Consider the following 18,260-nt stretch of genomic DNA (forward strand, 5'->3'; position numbering starts at 1 on the left):
GCGAACACCCATGCGTCTTCCATATTTGTTTTTCTGGGTCAGGGTATCCCCCTGTAAACGCTGCACAGAAACAGTGTATGGTGTGCTAGTTGTTTGCAAGGCAGGTGATCTATTTAGTGTCTGCCAGTTCACAGAGGACACAATAGAATTGCAAGCTGTTACTGCGTCTTAGGAAGCTCGATCGGCTCTGGCATTGCCATTGCTGATGTCTGTATTGTCCATTACATAGGCAGCACATATGATTCTGGCCAATTGCTCGGGGAGGAGGAGACTTTGAGGATATTTTAGACACAGTGAGTTCTGACTAGGTGCCTCAGAGGAGGTCAGAAATCCACATTGTAACCCTAGCTGGTCATTGGTGGTGTTACTTTGAACGTTATTGGCAGACCAGACATGTCAGGAGGTACCTCCATTTTATTCCCACCTGATAGTCCAGTTTGACATTTCAACCCTGATTCCTTATTTTGCTTCTCCTTGCTCAGTTTTTCCTGTTTTTCTCTACTTATATCATAATCCTTACGCTGACTCTTCAGCACCTCCCCAAGACTAAGTGTTTCCCTCATGATCATACACTCTAATCCCTCCTTTAATGAGTATTATTCTCCCAGCTGGTCTGTTTAAATTTATTTGTTATTTCCTCAACCTTTCTCCACACTGATACTAAAGTTTTCCATTTAGTCCTTGTATTACGTTTCCAAATTGCCGCCTCTGCTTTTAAACATTTATCTATGTCCCAAGTTCCTCGTATCAGCCAAATTTCATTTCCCAATTTTTTTATTTAAACATCCTGACGGACGCCTGAACCTTTCCTTATTTTGAGGGTCATTCCGGCATAACTGTTGCAAAGGGGCTCCAACACCTGATTTATCCAATGTCTGTCCCATATTTTTTAGTCTCAACTTCCAAACTTCTCTCTATGTACTAGTTCAGTGTCCTCAGTCTCCACATGCACTTCAGGGTAGGGTATTTCCCCTCTTAAAAACTGGTCGAAGGCAGGGTGATTGAGACAGACACAGTAGTTATCCTTTATATTATGTACTATGTTCCGGAGCCTCAAACCCCACTGTTACAAGACTCTAACCTCCAAATTCCAGGGGGACTTTAACCTCCCTGGAAGAAACTCATTGGCATACAAGTACATACATTATCTCAGAGATGCTGTCACTACAGAGTCCTGGAGAACGAGGGGTCAACTGAGTGAGATAGGTTAGTGAGCGAGATCAACATAAATCCTACCTAGTTGGCTCATCCATCTCACGTTGCTGTCACACAGGCAATCACTTACTCAGTCTGCCTAGAAGCTTCATATATGTTGGAATCTGACTCTCATCGCCAAATGTTAGGTTCCCTTCTTGAGATTCTTGCACGCTTGATGCAGCTGCAATATGTCAACTTCTGTGACCAGCCACAATTTGTTCAAGCAAAGTACAAACTTTTGGAGGATCACTTAACACTTGGCGATGTTTATGGAGCATGTCAAGCGAGGCTCTCTGAACAAGGGAACTGCCCTCCCTTTATACAGGACTTTACATCAGTCAGTTATGCATGCAAGACACAACCCCTTGCCACTCTGCTATAGTCACATGCCACCCAAAAACAATATAAAATGATTAGAGTATTTCCAGAAACAATGCGTGATTAGGTTATTCCTTAAACTGTAGCATTTAGAGTATGATTAGATTGTCACATCCTGTCTGCAAGATAGAAAAACACACCCCCTGGGACATTCAATTTCTTAAATGTCAGCAGAACAAATTAGCCCTTTAACATCTCAGAAGGATGTTGTGAAACTTGAAAGGGTTCAGAAAAGATTTACAAGCATGTTGCCAGTGTTGCAGGGTTTGAGAGATGGGGAGAGGCTGAACAGCCAGGCTATTTTTCCTAGTGCATTAGAGGCTGAGGAGGTGACCTTATAGAGGTTTATAAAATCATGAGGGGTATAGATAGGGTGAATATTCAGTTATTTTTCCAGAGTGGGGGAGTCCAAAATTAGAGGGTATATTTGTAAGGTAAGAGGGGAAAGATTTAAAAGGGTGGTATGTGTATGGAATGAGCCTCAGAGGAAGTGGTGGGGGCGGATACAATTGGAACATTTAACAGATGAATGAATAGGAAGGTGGTTTAGAGGAATATGGGCCAAATGTTAGCAAGTGGGATTAGATTAATGTGCAGTATCTGGTCAGCGTGGATGAGTTGGATCAAAGGGTCTGTTTATGTGCTGTACAGTTCTGACTCTAAATTGTACAACTCTCATTTCCCATACAAAAATGTACTGAATGCATTCACTGAAAATTAGTGTCTACAAAATCCACATGATTTAAACTTATTACATGACAAAATGAACTTGTCAACTAAATAAGTTAATGATTATTTTTAAAGTAATCATGATAGTGATTATAATTAAGATGTATCCCAGAATTTTGATCTGGAGATTGATGGAGGGGGGAAGAAATGGAACAAAATTAGTAGTTACATGATGAAAGGTGGGTTGATTTTAGAAAGTTAGTATGGATTTCTGTACCATTCAACTTGAACTCCACTATCCAGAATTACTGAGATAAATAAGAGTAACAGATAAGCTGTGGTCAGATATCCCAGACCATGTCAAATACCAGGTTCTAAGCATCCCACCCCACATGTCAGTGACACGACAGGCTAACAAATCTCATTAGAATTCCTTGTAAAAGAGATAAGTTTTAATACTTCATTTTTGAAGACCTAACCTTGATACTTCCTTAATGCTGCTGTCACAGACTATCTGAACAACTGCTTACCTCCCACTGATCCTTTTCCTGAAGCAGTGCTTCCATGGATTGTTAAGGCTACACTTTAGCGCCTACTCACTGCATGAATTCAGCTATTTTGTAGTCAGCTGTCTTCACTTAGCTGGCTCCTCTGTTTTTGTGAACCTCAATTTGTCTCTGGTGCACTAAGCATATATTGCTTGTGGGCCTCCTTCGCTCCAATTCTCAGCCACAAAATAGCCTCTGGAACTTCAGTGAGCCCTAGCTCCCCAACCAATGTCTATACTGTTTCTGTAATAGAGAGCATTTTCCCTAAACAGAGCTAGCGACCTTCCACTCCAGCCTTAGCTACTCAGAACTTCTCAAGTCCTGACAACCTGGATACTGGTAATAACAGCATCTCTGCTGCCTGGAGGCTCTTCCTTCCAAGCACTTGTCTGACCAGTATTCTGAAGGTAGTAACTTTTATGATTCAATTGTCTCTGGCCATCTTTGGGCTCTAGTTAACTTCCCTTTCGTGTCATGTCTTTACTTTTGGCACAAAAAGGAGACCAATTTTGAAAAGGTTATTTATTTTAAATGGTGGGGTTGTTTCACTGTTTAAAAAATGATTAGAATGTGCACAGCTGGTCATGCTGCCACACTGCACATGCGCTAGCATTTGTAACCTAACCTGAAATGGTGTTCTAACTGGACCACAATGCAGCATTGCCCTGCTTGTCACTGCAGGCACCTTGGCCAATATGTGGTATAGGGTAAGGAAGATTTGTTAAGTTCACTGACATCAATCCTCCTTTGTCTATGCAGTACCTAGAGCCTGTTTAATTCTGAATGGTGAGTTTAACAGAAGAAACACTCGTCTTTTTGAACAAGATGTTTTGTTGCATCAAAGGGATCCAACTGCTCTCCATGTTAACTCTGGTTATCCTCAGATATTGTCAAACCTGCTGCATTTCTCCAATAATTTCAATGTTTGTTTCAGATTTCCAGCATTCTTCATGTTTTGCCTTTATTCGAAGGTTAACGTATAACTCCCTGTTTCTACCAAAGACTGTGTGGCATCATCAGATTGAGTGGAGTTAATGTAGCTTCAACATTAATTCTTCCAGAACCATCTTCTTATGCAACACATTATGGAAGGAATGTTCATGATTCTTAACACAATATGGACAAAGTGAGATGTTCTGCTTCGGGCATGTTCACAATCCATATGCATGCTATGACAGGTTTTGATCTGGAATTACCGTTCAAGTTATTGCTTAAACTAACTGGGTTGCTCACAAATGTGAAATTTTCCTTGACACAGTGTACTCAGCCAATGCTTTTAAAAATAATTTATTTTGTTGCATTATATATTTAAGAAGTAACCTGGTTTCCATTGTTTGGGGTGAAGGGATGAAATAATTCTGTTCCCAGTGGCTGTTAGGATTAAATGGAAAGTAGAAACTTATATCAACTTTCAGTCATCATTATCTTCACTTGTAGAATTGTAGTATTGTGGAAATAGGTACAAAATGTTGGTTGTTATCTATTACTTAAACTGTTCAGTATTCCAATTGAAATTGATTTTTAGCCACGCTGATTGAAATTTTATTTAAAAATTGGTTTTACTTATGATTCACGTACAAAAGTAAAATATGTTTAGGCCATGGAGCATTAAGCTGATTCTCTGATCAGCAGTGCAGTGGGGTGAATCTGGTCAAAAAGCATCATGCAAGAGATTCAATTCAATTTGATTCCCTACAATGTGGAAACAGACCCTTCAACTCAACAACTCCACACCGACCCTCCAAAGAGTAACTCACCCAGACCCATTCCCCTACTTTTACCCCTGACTAATGTACCTAACACTATAGGCAATTTAGCATGGCCAATTCACCTGACCTGCACACATTGGAGGGAAATGGCACAAATTATTGGCTTGTTTTATTTGGTTTGGTGGTGATAACTGTATAATTTGTCATTTCAAATGGTCATATTTCTGGATTTCTACATAATCCTTTTAGTACCTGAGATTGTACGCAACAGATATTGATTCGTGTAGTCTGCAATTTGAATCCCATTGTCATTCGCACCTAAACTTTTATTAGACTGGCAACAGGATAAGAAATTTTTGAATTAGCTGGTTATTTTGTTTTTTGCAGAGAAACTTTCTGCACTGCGTGATGAGTATTTGAATGCAGACGAATCTGAAAAGTTGCGTTTGGAAAAATCTTATGGGCGCAGAATGCTTCAGAGAGCTGTAGAGGAGTTATGCAGCCAGGATTGGCTTGATAAGAACTCAAAGCCATGTCCCCGTTGTGGTACAAACATACAGGTTGAAGACATACGATAATGTTCTTTTTATAAAGTACCAAGATAATTTCACTGAACTTTATATCTTTATGAAAAGCTGTTTTATTTTAAACTTAGGATAAACCTTTTATCAGAAATTTAAACTGATCGGAAACTTTGTTAATTTTGCTAATGGTAATTTTTGCATTGTTTTGGAATGTTTTTTTCGTGTCCAATTTTGTTTTTTTTTATTTCTATGTCTCTAGTTCATAGGAATTCACTGTTTTAACTTTAATTTGCCTCAACACAAATGAATTTCTGTAGTTGTGGTTTGGATCGCCTGATCTAGATTTTTTTATTTACAACACAGTTATATGTTTTCCTTTGACATTCCTTGCGATTAAATAATTCATTAAAAAAATTGGCAAAAAAATTATATTTCTCTTTTACTAATTAAACTAAACAAGTTTGATGATTGTTAAGAATCCATTTTTAGAAATTTCAAGGCTTAGATAAAGCTACTTGTAAGAATGCATATACAATTTGGTTATGAAAACAGTGTTAAAACAGCTATGAAATCATGTGAGAATAGACCAGTGTAATTTTTTTTAATCCTTTCAGTTCTATAAGGAAATGGCTGAACTCTCCCCATGATTGTTGTGAAGTGAAAAAGTTGAGATAAGGAAACCGGTGGATGATGAAACCTCTTTGCAACAGGGAACCCTTAAAGTATTTTCAGTACTTTACTTTCAGGATGTCATGGAATGTTTTATAGCATTCCTATTTCAATAAATTGCAGCATTCTTGGAGCTTGCAACAATCAATTCTGCGCTTGCTGTCCCTACAAGCTACGAAATGTTTGCCTGAAATTGAAACCTCAGTTGAGGTATCATTGTTAAGAATATAGAATGTAATACCTTTATAATAAAAGGCTTGTCATTGATCTGCTACATGTCATTTCTTTTCCTTTCCAGAAGGTGGATGGATGCAATAAAATGACATGCACTGGATGTAAGCAGTACTTCTGTTGGCTTTGCATATGCCCACTCTCAAAAGTAAATCCATATAGTCACTTCAGTGATTCTTCATCACCTTGCTTTAATGAGTAAGTTTTTGTTATATGTGAAAGATTCTTAGTGATACTAGATTGTTCATGTTGTTTTCATGTTTGTCACCTGGTAACTTACAGCTTGTTTATTGTCAGCGTGGCGTTGGAAAAGCACAGCAGGCCAGGCAGCATCTGAAGCGAATTGACCTTTCGGGCATAAGCCCTTCATCTGGGTTGGGGGGGGTGTGGGCTTAAGCGGGTTGAGAGATAAATAGGAGGGTGGGCGGGGCTGGGGTGGGATGTGGGGGGGGGAAGGTAGCTGGGAAGGTCATTGGAAACTAGTGAAGTCAACGTTGATGCCATGTGGTTGAAGGGTCCTAAGGTGGAAGATGAGACGTTCTTCCTCCAGTCATCTAGTGGCTTGGATTTAGTGATGGAGGAAGCCCAGGACTTGGGTGAGTTGAAGTGGGCCACAGGGTGGTGGGATTGTTGGTTGAGTGTGTCCCAGAGATGTTCCTTGAAACACGCTGCAATTCGGCATTCTGTCTCCTAGTTGTAGATGAGACCACATGGAGAGCAACAGATGCAGTAGATGAGGTGGATGGATGTGCAGGAAAATCTCTGTTGAATGTGGAAAGATCTTTTGGGGCCTTGGACAGAGGTGGGGGAGGGGGGTGAAGTGTCAGCGCAGGTTTTACACCTCTTGCGATGGCGGGGGAAGGTGCCGGGGGTGAAAAACTGTTCAGCCAATGCACATTTTTCTTGACCACATACAAACTGCAGCAAGTCTTTTAAATCTACAGAAGATATTTTATGTGACTTTGAATTAATATTCAACTGTAAAGTTGTTGAACCTATATTAACATACTATTTAATTGTTATATTTGTCACAATTACTTCTGTAATAAACATTGAGGTAGGTGGATGATAGTTTAATGTAAGTTCAACTTAAATTGCAACATGCTTTTTGAAAAGAAAATTATAAATCTTTATTACTTATTGATTACATGATGTCCATTTAGTCATGTGGCATACAATATATTGATTTGGGGAATTCCTGTGGCATTGTTTATAGTAAATTCAGGGATTCCGTAGAAAACAAAAATGTTTAGAAGAACTTGGGTGACAAGTATAATTATTTTAAGGTGGTGTGGCTTGAAGAAAGGAGAATTTCAGGTGCATAGATGTCCAAGTGTGGATAGTGGTTTGGTTTAGAATTACTTGGAGCCTGCAATTTGAGAACAATGGTTGGAGCTGCCTCTCATAGCATTGGTGGATTAGAATCTACTTATACAAAGTGCAGCCAAACAGGAGGAGGGAGATTTAGTAGTGGCTGATCAGGTGAAAGTTGAGTAATCAGGACAATGGCTAAGCTATCAGGTAAAGCTATGTTTATCCATAACCTGTAGATGTAAAAGAATGGCATTTTATACAGGAGAAGAGTGTGTCAGTGACACTTTGGGAGAGAGATAGGAAAAGTGGCTGAATGGAGTAGCAAAACTCTAATTTCTTGAAAATGGGAATAAAATAATGAAGGCCGTCTCAAGGTCCCTAAACATTCAACATCTAATATTTGTGAAAGCAGTGGTGATGTTACCATAAATGAAAATGTTTGTGCATCAGTATCCTGTGGTGTGACCATTGAAAATAGTGATATTGAATTTTACTGCATGTTTGGAGTGTTGGATTTGGAGTAACGGAGAGGAGGGATTATCAGATTGAATCTGTGAGAATGAAAATGAGGAGTGAACAGATTGCTCATGAATCCATGTCTTGTACTTTCATGTTGACATGGAGGCCCAAGAAATGTCAGGAGTCTCTGCTAGATTTAAAAATAAGTAGGAGAAAGTGAGGTCTGCAGATGCTGGAGATCAGAGCTGAAAATGTGTTGCTGGAAAAGCGCAGCAGGTCAGGCAGCATCCAGGGAACAGGAGAATCGACGTTTCGGGCATAAGCCCTTCTTCAGATAGTAAGTAGTTGACAGAGCTAAGCTATGCAAGAGGGGATAATATATTTTATGCTGAAAGATAAAATGGGTGAGTTATTGTTTTCTTTTCATTTACTTTTATCCCTGGAATGCATTGGTCAGAAATTGTTTCATACTTGTATAATTGGGTGGATGATGAACCAACAATTGCTGAAAGGAATTTTGAAAACATTTTCTGAAAGCATGTTTGAAGATGGCATTTGTATGATTTTATTAGAGATGATTTCCTAGTAAGCAGTCGTTGCTTGTTTCCCAATAGACAAGTCTGAATATTTATTTTCCCTCTGGACAAAGGACTCCAGACATTAAATGTATTTGGTTTGTTAGTTGATCTTATTCCTTGAAAAATTTTTTACAAGTTATTGTCCACAAGTTCAATCTGTCAGAACTAATTTCACAAATGGTTTTTTTCAGCAATCTGTCTCGGGCCTGGATTGAAATCCTATCCTGAAAGTTGCTGTGATATGTTCTGCTGTTATGGTTCTTTCAAACTAATTTTTTTGAACCAATGTTACAGTACATCAACCTTCACGAGAGATTCAAGTTTTTTTTTGTAGTAATTCTCTTTCTTTGTTTTGTAGGCTTTTCCAAGGTATTGACTTTGAAGCACAAGATGATATCTTGAGGGATGAAGATGATGATGGAATTGTTTAACCTCGTTTATAAAGCTATTTGGACTATTATTACGTAAAGCTTATGCATTAACCATTTAAACAGACAAACAACTGTTACTTCGGTGCAATCAATCACATTTAAACCAATCTCTAGCAATGGTTATTGAATTTGGCACTTACTGTTGTTGATTATGAAACTTGGAGCTCAGGATGTGTAATATTCTAGGAACTTCTGTTTTCAGCCTTCAAACATTTATAGATGCACAATATATTTGAAGAAATTTAGCTGATAAATTTGAGGGGAAGATAATGTTTCATTTAATCTGGACAACATTCAGTGGAAGGTATTTTGTGTATTCAAGTAACATTTGAGAAACGTTTTCAAAAATGATAGCAGTGCCATTTCTCCATGGTTCTCTGTCTTTGTTTCACGAGTTTAAAGTTTCTCCTTCACCTTCCAAAAATTTTGAACTTTTGATTAATAGTCACAGTGACAATTGCTTGTAATCCTGTTGCTGTGCCCTCCTGAATTGGTGTCAAGAATTTGATATTCAAACTTTTTATCTTGATAGGCCACTTAATCATGGAGCTTTGCAAACCAACATATGCACTATTTCTGAATGGAGCTTCCTCCTTGATGCAACAATTCGAACTCTGGCACTTTTATAGACATGTTTTCAGTTTTGACACTGGAACTGCAGGGATTTTGCATGAAATCAGTAAATGATGCAAATACTGAGCATATAAGCCAGTTCTTTGGTTTTCTTTGTTTTCTGATAACACAGAAGCAATACTGTGCTAATTCAAGAAATTCAATCCAAGATGAAACTCTAGCAATAGATACTGAGCAGGCTGGAGTTTTTGCCTGTGAAGGGAGAAAAGATGTCTGTCAGGTTCTATCAGCCTAAAAAATATTCATTATAAATCTGTTGATCTTGCTGGCTCAAGGAACATAATGACGGGTCTAGGAACAGGTCTGCTGGTTCTCTCCTGAACAAGTGGGTCGTAGGGGGAGAAAGAGTACTTTATTTTTAAAGTAAAAATTTTATTGCAAAAATAGAGTACATGTTTTGAATTATGAACCAGCTAATTATGAAAACTTTTTTTGACTGCATTTTGGTGCACAGGATGACTGCTGGGGCTGCATTTTTGTTATAATTCCTTGGTATTTTTGCATAAAGCTACTCTGTAAACTGTTCTTCCAAAAAGGGCATTTCTTCTTTTAATTAATCTGTAGAAAAATCATAGTGCACTCACTAAGGAAGCAAACTATCATGAAATGGAATTCAAGAGAATTTAATAAAAAGATGTTTAAATGATTTCTAGTAACCTATGTTCTGAATAACATTACAATGTTTGCAGTTATCTATATAGTTAACCACAAACTGAACATAATTTTTGAAATGGTTTTCTTCCACTTCATATTCATTAAGTGGTTTTAAATCTATTAACTTTATTATTCTTAATATGATGTCATGTGTGCTACAGACTGTCTCATAAGTGATGTGACATGCAAAAGATGGTGGCAAAGAATGGAAATTATACTGTAGAAGCTGAGAATTTCAGAAACTGACATTCAGCAATGAAGTGTAAAATCTCATTTGAGTTTTTCTATTATGAAGTAAATACCTACAGAGCTTAAAGTTGCTTTTTTAAGTTAATTAATTATTTTTGTTGCTTTTTGTTTGGAATTTCTTTAATAGAAGTTGCCAATGAAAAGTATATCTCCCACCATTTGGTAAATTGCCATGCTTCTGGAAGATAAAATATACAACATTCAAATTATTGTGAGCTATGGTTAATGGTACAGCCTCTTTGAGACTCACTTTCCTTGTGGCAACTTTATTTTCATTTAATGGCCCCTCTGGATTCCTGAAGATAGTAAAATCTGCCAATAGAATCTGTTTTCTTTACTGTATCTGATTGCTGTAGGAGTTCATAATAATACATCTGAACTCTCGAGCCTGAATGTGGTGGTGATTTGAATGATTGAGGCAGCTGGTTTATGCTTGGATGTTAAAACGCCGTTTTAACCACTCTTAGTATTTCTTGGCTAATTTCTAAAGATAAGTAAGTGGAAACCCTTCGAAATCTCCAATTCTTAAAGTTAGAAACTTTATCAGAGAGTTGTAGGCACCGCGTGATCATAACTTTGAACTTCCCAGGTAATTGCTGTGACTTCCAAGGTGTCCTCATATGCATTTTTCAGGATCTGCCTGCTCTCTCACTACATAGAGACTGAATTTGTCTCCTTATGCATTAAACTGTTTTGATTTAATGATAAGTAATAGAATAGAATGCATTTGACTCTTTGAGCACTTTCAACTTTTTTCTTCCACAGTTCCCATCCCTCAATTCAGTTACCCCAGTAATTAGATATTTGCACAGGTACTTGTCATGCTAAAATTATAAAAATTTTAGTGTTAATCAATGGAGGTATAACTTTCTAAAACATAAACCTCTACAATTGTAGAGTTGTATTAATTCATTGGAAGGAGGAAGAACAATATATGCCATATGTATTGTCATTGGAGGAAGTTACAAAATTGAAATGTGGAAGCATACCCAATTTAGGATGTCATTTAATCCAAAAGATTGCTATGCTGTTAAATATGTATTATGACTCCCTGTGTTTTAAAACTTCTAACCTAACCATTAACTACGAACTTGTCTATTGTACTCTGAATATACTCAGACCTTCCATTTTAAAACAGCTGGTTTTGCATTTTGTTGCTGAAATTGTCATGGCTCATTCTTTTAAACAGCACAAGGCTGAGGTCACATTTGGATCAGCTCATCAGAAACTTTGCTTTCTTACAGTTTAATTGATTTCACGTTCATTCAGATGGGCATGCTTTCAGGATTAGCTTTTTCAAATACAACCTTCAAGGAAAGATTGTTTTAAAAATGTTGTTTAATGTCGAGAAGCTACTGTGAAGTGTATTCAGGCGCAACTAAAAATCTATATATCAGATGTTTAAAGTTTCACTTATCTGAAAGGATTGAAAGTTGACAGCTGTCAAATAAATGATTGATTCATACAATGGCCTTGTTCTTTGTTAAATATCACGGATTCCTTTGTATTTTATTGTGAAATGATGTGGATTGAGACTCTACACTAAATGCCAAAATGAAACATTTGTATTTCCAATCCAGATTCATGACATAATTTTAAGGATTGCATTTAAATGCATTTCCTGTCAACTTTGTGCATTATAAATAATTATATCCATGTTTGTATTAATTGGACATGCTATCCACACCATTCTTTTTTCTTTTTATCTATTGCTCATATAAGGCAGGAATCTGAATATTATTACATTCTGGGAACAGAATCTTCTAATAGTTGCTATATCCAGTCCTGCCTAGGAATGAGAGAGAGTATTTGCAAGGCTTTCAGTAGGTCATTCGGAATAATTCAAGGGTTCTTAAATCGTCAGTTTTGGGCAGTCAGAGAAGTTGCTGCCTTAGTCAGTAATGTACTTAGGAGAAGAACCTGAAAAGGTACTGCTTTTCCATGGGTGGGGGAAGTCCAGAAATAGAGGGCACAGGTTTAGGGTGAGAGGGGAAAAATTTAAAAGGGACCTAAGGGGCAACGTTTTCACGAAGAGGGTGGTGCATGACCAGTCATGAATCAGGAGAATTCATCGAGTCATAGCTGTCCTGCATGGAAACAGACCTGTCAATCCTTGCCGACCAGGTATCTCAACCGATTTTAGTCTTATTTGCCAGCACTTGGTGCATATCCCTCTAAACCTTTCCTATTCATGCACCTGTTCAGATGCCTTTTAAATGCTGTAATTGTACCAGCTTCCACCACTTCTTCTGGCAGCTCATTCCATACACGCATCACCCTCTGCGTGAAAAAGTTGCCCCTTAGGTCCCTTTTAAATTTTTCCCTTCTCACCTTAAACCTGTGCCCTCTAGTTCTGGACTCCCCAATATCATAGAAAATACCTTGTCTCTTTACCCTCTAGAGTCATAGAGATGCACAGCATGGAAACAGACCCTTCGGTCCAACCCCGTCCATGCCAACCAGATATCCCAACCCAATTTAGTCCCACCTGCCAGCACCCGGCCCATATCCATCCAAAACCTTCCTATTCATATACCCACCCAAATGCCTTTTAAATGTTGCAATTGTACCAGCCTCCACCACTTCCTCTGGCAGGCCATTCCATACATGTACCACACTCTGCGTGAAAAAGTTGCCCCTTAGGTCTCTTTTATATCTTTCACCCCTCACCCTAAATCTATGCCCTCTAGTGCTGGATTCCCTGACCCCAGGGAAAATACTTTGTCTATGTATCCTATCCATGCCCCATATGATTTTATAAACCTCTATCAGGTCACCCTTCAACCTCCAACGCTCCAGGGAAAACAGCCCGAGCCTGTACAGCCTCTCCCTATAGTTCAAATCCTCCAACCCTGGCAACATCCTTGTAAATCTTTTCTGAACCCTTTCAAGTTTCACAACATCTTTCCAATAGGAAGGAGACCAGAATTGCAATATTCCAACAGTGGCCTAACCTATGTTCTGTACAGCCGCAACATGACCTACCAACTCATGTACTCAATACTTTGACCAATAAAGGAAAGCATACCAAATGTGTGAAAAAGCTGCCCCTTCGGTCCCTTTTAAATTTTTCCCCTCACTCTAAATCTATGACCTCTAGTTCTGGACTCCCCCCATGGAAAATACCTTGTCTATTTACTCTTTCCATGCCACTTATGATTTTATAAGTCTAGTAATTTTGTACAGTACAAAATACAAAAACTTGTATCTTTTACATAAAGTTTATATTTTTGTTCAAAACTGTGGAGCTAGTGATATTAGTCTCTTCATAAGTACCTGGGATCTCCTACCTTTTCAACTTTAAAATAAAGAAAAACTGCCCAGTCAATCTTTAACTCCAATTTAAAGTCTGGTTCAGGATCACAACTTAAGTTGGGATCTCTTGCAAGACTTTAAATCCAGGACAAATGCGATTTTCATAGAGAATTTTTGCAATGCATATTAAAAATGAAAATGATCTTTTCAGATGCTATGACTTTCAAGAGGGGAAATATTTATCATGGAATGATTTGAAAAAATAAATCATGGTTAGATTAGATTAATGGACCAAAATTCTGCATTAGCAGAAAATTTGAGTTGGAATTAAAAGCAGGTGCTAGGAAAATGAAGATTATTGAGATAACAGAGCAGCACCAGGGATTGGAAGATGGAGAATCTAACTCTGGTGGAATACAGTTTGAGTTGGCTAGAATTCAGTTGCTGCTGATGTAGTTTGCAAAGAAATAAAAGAATTTGTATTTGAAAGAGAAATGTAAATGCTTGAACTTGAACTCTAGAATGGGAAGTTGGGACGAGAATAAAGGTGCAGGAAGGAGAAATGTAAAGGAAAAATAGAAAGTATAAACTAACTAAAAAGGCGCTACAGTTAACTTGTTTAAGGGAAGTTATTACAGTCAATAAAAATGAAGAATAAAATAAGTGTAGTTCAAAACCCATTGTGTTTTCATTGCTGTAAGAGAGAGGCAATCTTTGGAAGCCTATCATTGGAACAGTAAATGGGTGAGAATAATCAGAACGCTTACTGTCTCCTCAGAAAAGACAGTACATATAAGAAAATGATTATGGTGAATTTAAAATTCTTCAGCATCTCTGCAAGGTCCAAGATAGCTTGTTAAGATGAAAAAGATTTTGTAGGAGGGGTATCCTGGACTTTCCCTAAGTATACTTTTAGTAGAGTCCAAAGACATGAGGCTAGATTGGATAAAATGGGGGGAAAAAAATTGTCCAGTACAAAGGGAAGTTCTACCGAAATACAAGATTTTCAGGAACTAGACTCTGTAGGAGTAAATTACTGCAGATACTGGAATCTGTACTGAAAATATAAGATGCTAGAGATCACAGTGGGGTCAGGCAGCATCCATGGAGAGAGCAAGCTAACATTTTGAGTCTAGATGACTATTCTTCAGAGCTCTGAACAGTCATCTGGACTCGAGACACTAGCTTGCTCTTTCAATGATGCTGCCTGACCCACTGTAATCTCCAGCATTTTTTTGTTTTCAGTAACTAAACTCTCCTGGAAAAACAAAAAAAGACTGATCAGTGGGGAGAATCAACTTTTATGCATGAAAAGTAACTTTGTGCACTTACATCCAGGCACAATGCCAGCTTTACCCAGATTCTTGGCTTCACCAATCCTGTACTGTCCCTCGGTTGTTCTGAGCTCTAATCTTGCTCAGCTGCACCAAGCAAGTAATTCAATGTCCACTCTCAATGTTTTGAAATTATCAATTGCAAATAGCCTTCATCCACACTGTCACTGCTCCCAGAGGTTTTGATGACGTAATGTCACACTGGTGACAACATTTGGGCATCATTCATAGAAGTAAAACATTTGAATGAGGACTTGAAACATCTAAATGATAAGTTAGTGGAAGTAACTTCAACCAGGACAGATATTCAATTAAAACCTAATGAACTTCAAGGGTGACATGATGGTTCAGTGGTTAGCACTACAGCCTCTCGATGCTAGGGACTGGGGTTTGATTTCACCCTTGAGCAACTGTCTGGAGTTTGCACATTCTCCCAGTGTCTGCATGGGTTTCCTCTTGGTGCTCTGGTTTCCTCCCACAGTTCAAAAATGTGTAGGTTAGGTGGATTGGCCATGCTAAATTGTCCATAGTAACCAGGGATGTGCAGACTAGGTGGATTAGCCATTGGAAATGCAGTGTTATTGGGTTAGGGTACGTCTGGGTGGGATGCTCTTTGGAAGTTCAGTGTGCACTCAATGGGTCAAATGATCTGTTTCCATACTGTTGGAATTCCAAGTATCAGACTCTCTATCAACTATTGTGAAACATGTTTTCAACAGGAGAGTGAGTTGATCTGTAAAAACAGTGACTCAATTCATAATTAAAATCCAATACTGATGTTCTGTTAGAACTTTGTGATGAAGGTTTATAATATTATTTGTAAACTTAGCTTCACAAGGAGAGGTAAATGGATCCATGATTTTTAGTTCTGTGCAAGGAGATTTGTTTTATAATGTCTTAAATGCATTTTTAAAATAGCATTAGGTCAAAACAGTATTTCCAAGATATCATGTGGCTTAAGGTAAATGGCAAGATGAGCTACTTGGCAAGAGAATTGTTGGCTTGGTACAGCTAGCTATCCATGAGAAGATGGAATTGTGCCTCTGAGGAATTGCTGGATTGCAATGCAGGGACACGTGGGAATCCTTGTGCATGAATCATAAGATGTTGGTTTGCAGCTGCAACAGGTAATTAAGAAGGCAACTGGAATATTGTCCTTCATTGCTAGAGGGATGGACTTTAAAAATAGGGAGATTATGCTGGAGTTGTATAGGGTGCTGGTGACTCCACACCTGTAGTACTATGTACAGTTTTGGTCTCCTTGAGAAAGGATATACTGGCACTAGAGGGGTGCAGAGGAGGTTCACTAGGTTGATTCAAAGTTAAAAATCACACAACACCAGGTTATAGTCTGGAATTGAGGGTTGGCTTAGGAGGAGGGATTGAGTAGGCTGGAACCATACTCATTGGAACGTGGAAGAATGTGGGGGTTCTTATAGAAACGTAAAATTATGAAGGGAATAAATAAGATAGAAGCAGGGAGGTTGCTTCCATGAGCGGGTGAAACAAGAACTAGAGGGCATAGCCTCAAAATAAAGGGGAGCAAATTTAGGACTGAATCGAGAAACTACTTCACCCAAAAGGTGAAAAGAATTCACTGCCTAGTGAAGCACTTGAGGCTATCTCGTTGAATGTTTTCAAGGCAAAGATAGATTTTTGTACAATAGAGGAAGTAAGGCTTATGGTGAGCAGGTGGGTAAGTGGAGCTGACTCCACAAAAAGATCAGCCATGATTTTATTGAATGGAAGAACAGGCTCGATTGGCCAGATGGCCTACTCCTGCTCCTATTTCTTATGTTCGAAAGGAGCAAAGATCCAAGATTAAGGGTGGCACAGTGGTTAGTATTACTGTCTCACATTGCCAGAGACCTGGCTTTGATTCCAGCCTTGGACGACTGTGTGGAGTTTGCATGTTCTCCTCATGTCTGCCTGGGTTTTGGCAGGATGCCCCAATTTCCTCGTGCTGCCCTAAGGTGTGTAGGTTAGGTGGACTGGCCATGCTAGGTTGCCCTGTACTGTCCAGGGATGCGTAGGTTAGATGGATTAGCACACTACCTTCAAGGTATTTGCAATGAGGAAGAGATCGTTGTCCACTTCCTTCAGGAAGAGATCGTTGTCCATGCCTATGTAAAGATTTGGAAAGAAATGCAGTGGATTTTCTTGAGGGTCATCCTGAGAAGCTCCATACTGTAAAATGGTGTGTTCTAGGAGAGCAAAAAAAAAACTATTAGATTACTTGGTGAAAGATGCCCCTTGCTCTGCCTGAAATCTGCTGCTGTTCCAGTAGAAGTTTCTATAACCAACAATGCAGACCAGCAAAATCCAAGTGAACACGCTGAGAGGTTACTAAAGCTTGTGGAAACACTAAAAAGACTCAAAGGTGGAAGGATATGAGAAGAGTATACTGTTATGGACCATCCCCCTTAAAATATTTTTAAAGTAGCCCAGATCCTAATTTTGTTTTAGGCAGATGTGAAGAGGATATTCCAGGAGTGATGCAGCTGGTCAAACCATTCAGCTTTAAACAAAACAATTTATTTAAATACTATGGATGAAGCACGAACAAAAGAAAACAGAATTTAGAATAACTTATTTGATAACCTAACTGACTCTATTGCAACTTAACGAAGGAACTATTCCAATCCCTGCAACATCTCATGAACACACCCCTTAGCAAATGGTAAAATCAAGCACCGTTCTTTTTACAGGGAGGAGAGGTTGCAGAGAGAAAGTTTAGGCAAGACCTCTGTTGAAACATAGAACCTCTTTTTACTGTGGCTGCTTCTCTAAGTCCCTAGCAGTTTTTGACTGCTTGCTAAAAACAGACCAAAGTAGGAAAAAAGTCCTGAACTGGGAGAACTGGCCACTTGCCCTTCGTTGGACAATTGCTTTAAAAAAAAAACCTAAAAAACTCTTCAGATTGTTGACTCGGCAGTGTCTGTTAGCCATTTCACTGCCACTGCCTTTACAACCATTCTTGAAAAAACCAAGGGCAACATAACCTTGTTAAAGGGGTAGAATCGTCACAATACCAAGGGGCTGGAGATTGGGTAAAATCGTGCAGCCAATATTTTTGTCTCAATGTATATTGTAAATATCTTTTGTAATTAAATTGAGGCACTGGTGTCACATGCTGCATAGAAAGAATGTGAACTGATTTGCAATTTTATTAATCAAATTTGAACTGTTATGGAATATAAATTTTGAAATATTTATAAAGTACATTTTCAGAACAAACATATTTCTACTTGTTCCTATAAACAACAGCAAGAACAGTTGCTGATTATGTCTATCACCACTGCTGCAATTTGATTACCTGCTCACCCTCATCACCTCACCGAGTCAACCTCCAATCCTGTTCAGTCAGACTTTAAATAACTTGATGGATTTCTTTTGAGAATGCTCAAATAGTTCAGAATATACATTCT

The 18,260-nt window shown here is 38.4% G+C and overlaps 1 protein-coding gene across 2 annotated transcripts in view; it reads left to right on the plus strand.

Annotated features, from left to right (window-relative positions):
* rnf14 (ring finger protein 14) overlaps positions 1-11,711 on the plus strand; it is a 38,894-nt gene extending 27,183 nt beyond the window's left edge. For both annotated transcript variants that reach the window (XM_043703339.2, XM_043703338.2), the window contains exons 6-8: positions 4,889-5,061; positions 5,993-6,123; positions 8,635-11,711. In XM_043703339.2, coding sequence (XP_043559274.1) covers positions 4,889-5,061; positions 5,993-6,123; positions 8,635-8,707 — 377 coding nt within the window. In that variant the 3' untranslated portion in view covers positions 8,708-11,711. The remainder of the gene's footprint in view (positions 1-4,888; positions 5,062-5,992; positions 6,124-8,634) is intronic.
* Positions 11,712-18,260: the final 6,549 nt, after the last annotated feature.

Source organism: Chiloscyllium plagiosum, unplaced genomic scaffold (genome assembly GCF_037043375.1).
Source record: "Chiloscyllium plagiosum isolate Xiang-an unplaced genomic scaffold, Cpla_swu_hap1 HiC_scaffold_16, whole genome shotgun sequence".
Lineage (NCBI taxonomy): Eukaryota > Metazoa > Chordata > Chondrichthyes > Orectolobiformes > Hemiscylliidae > Chiloscyllium > Chiloscyllium plagiosum.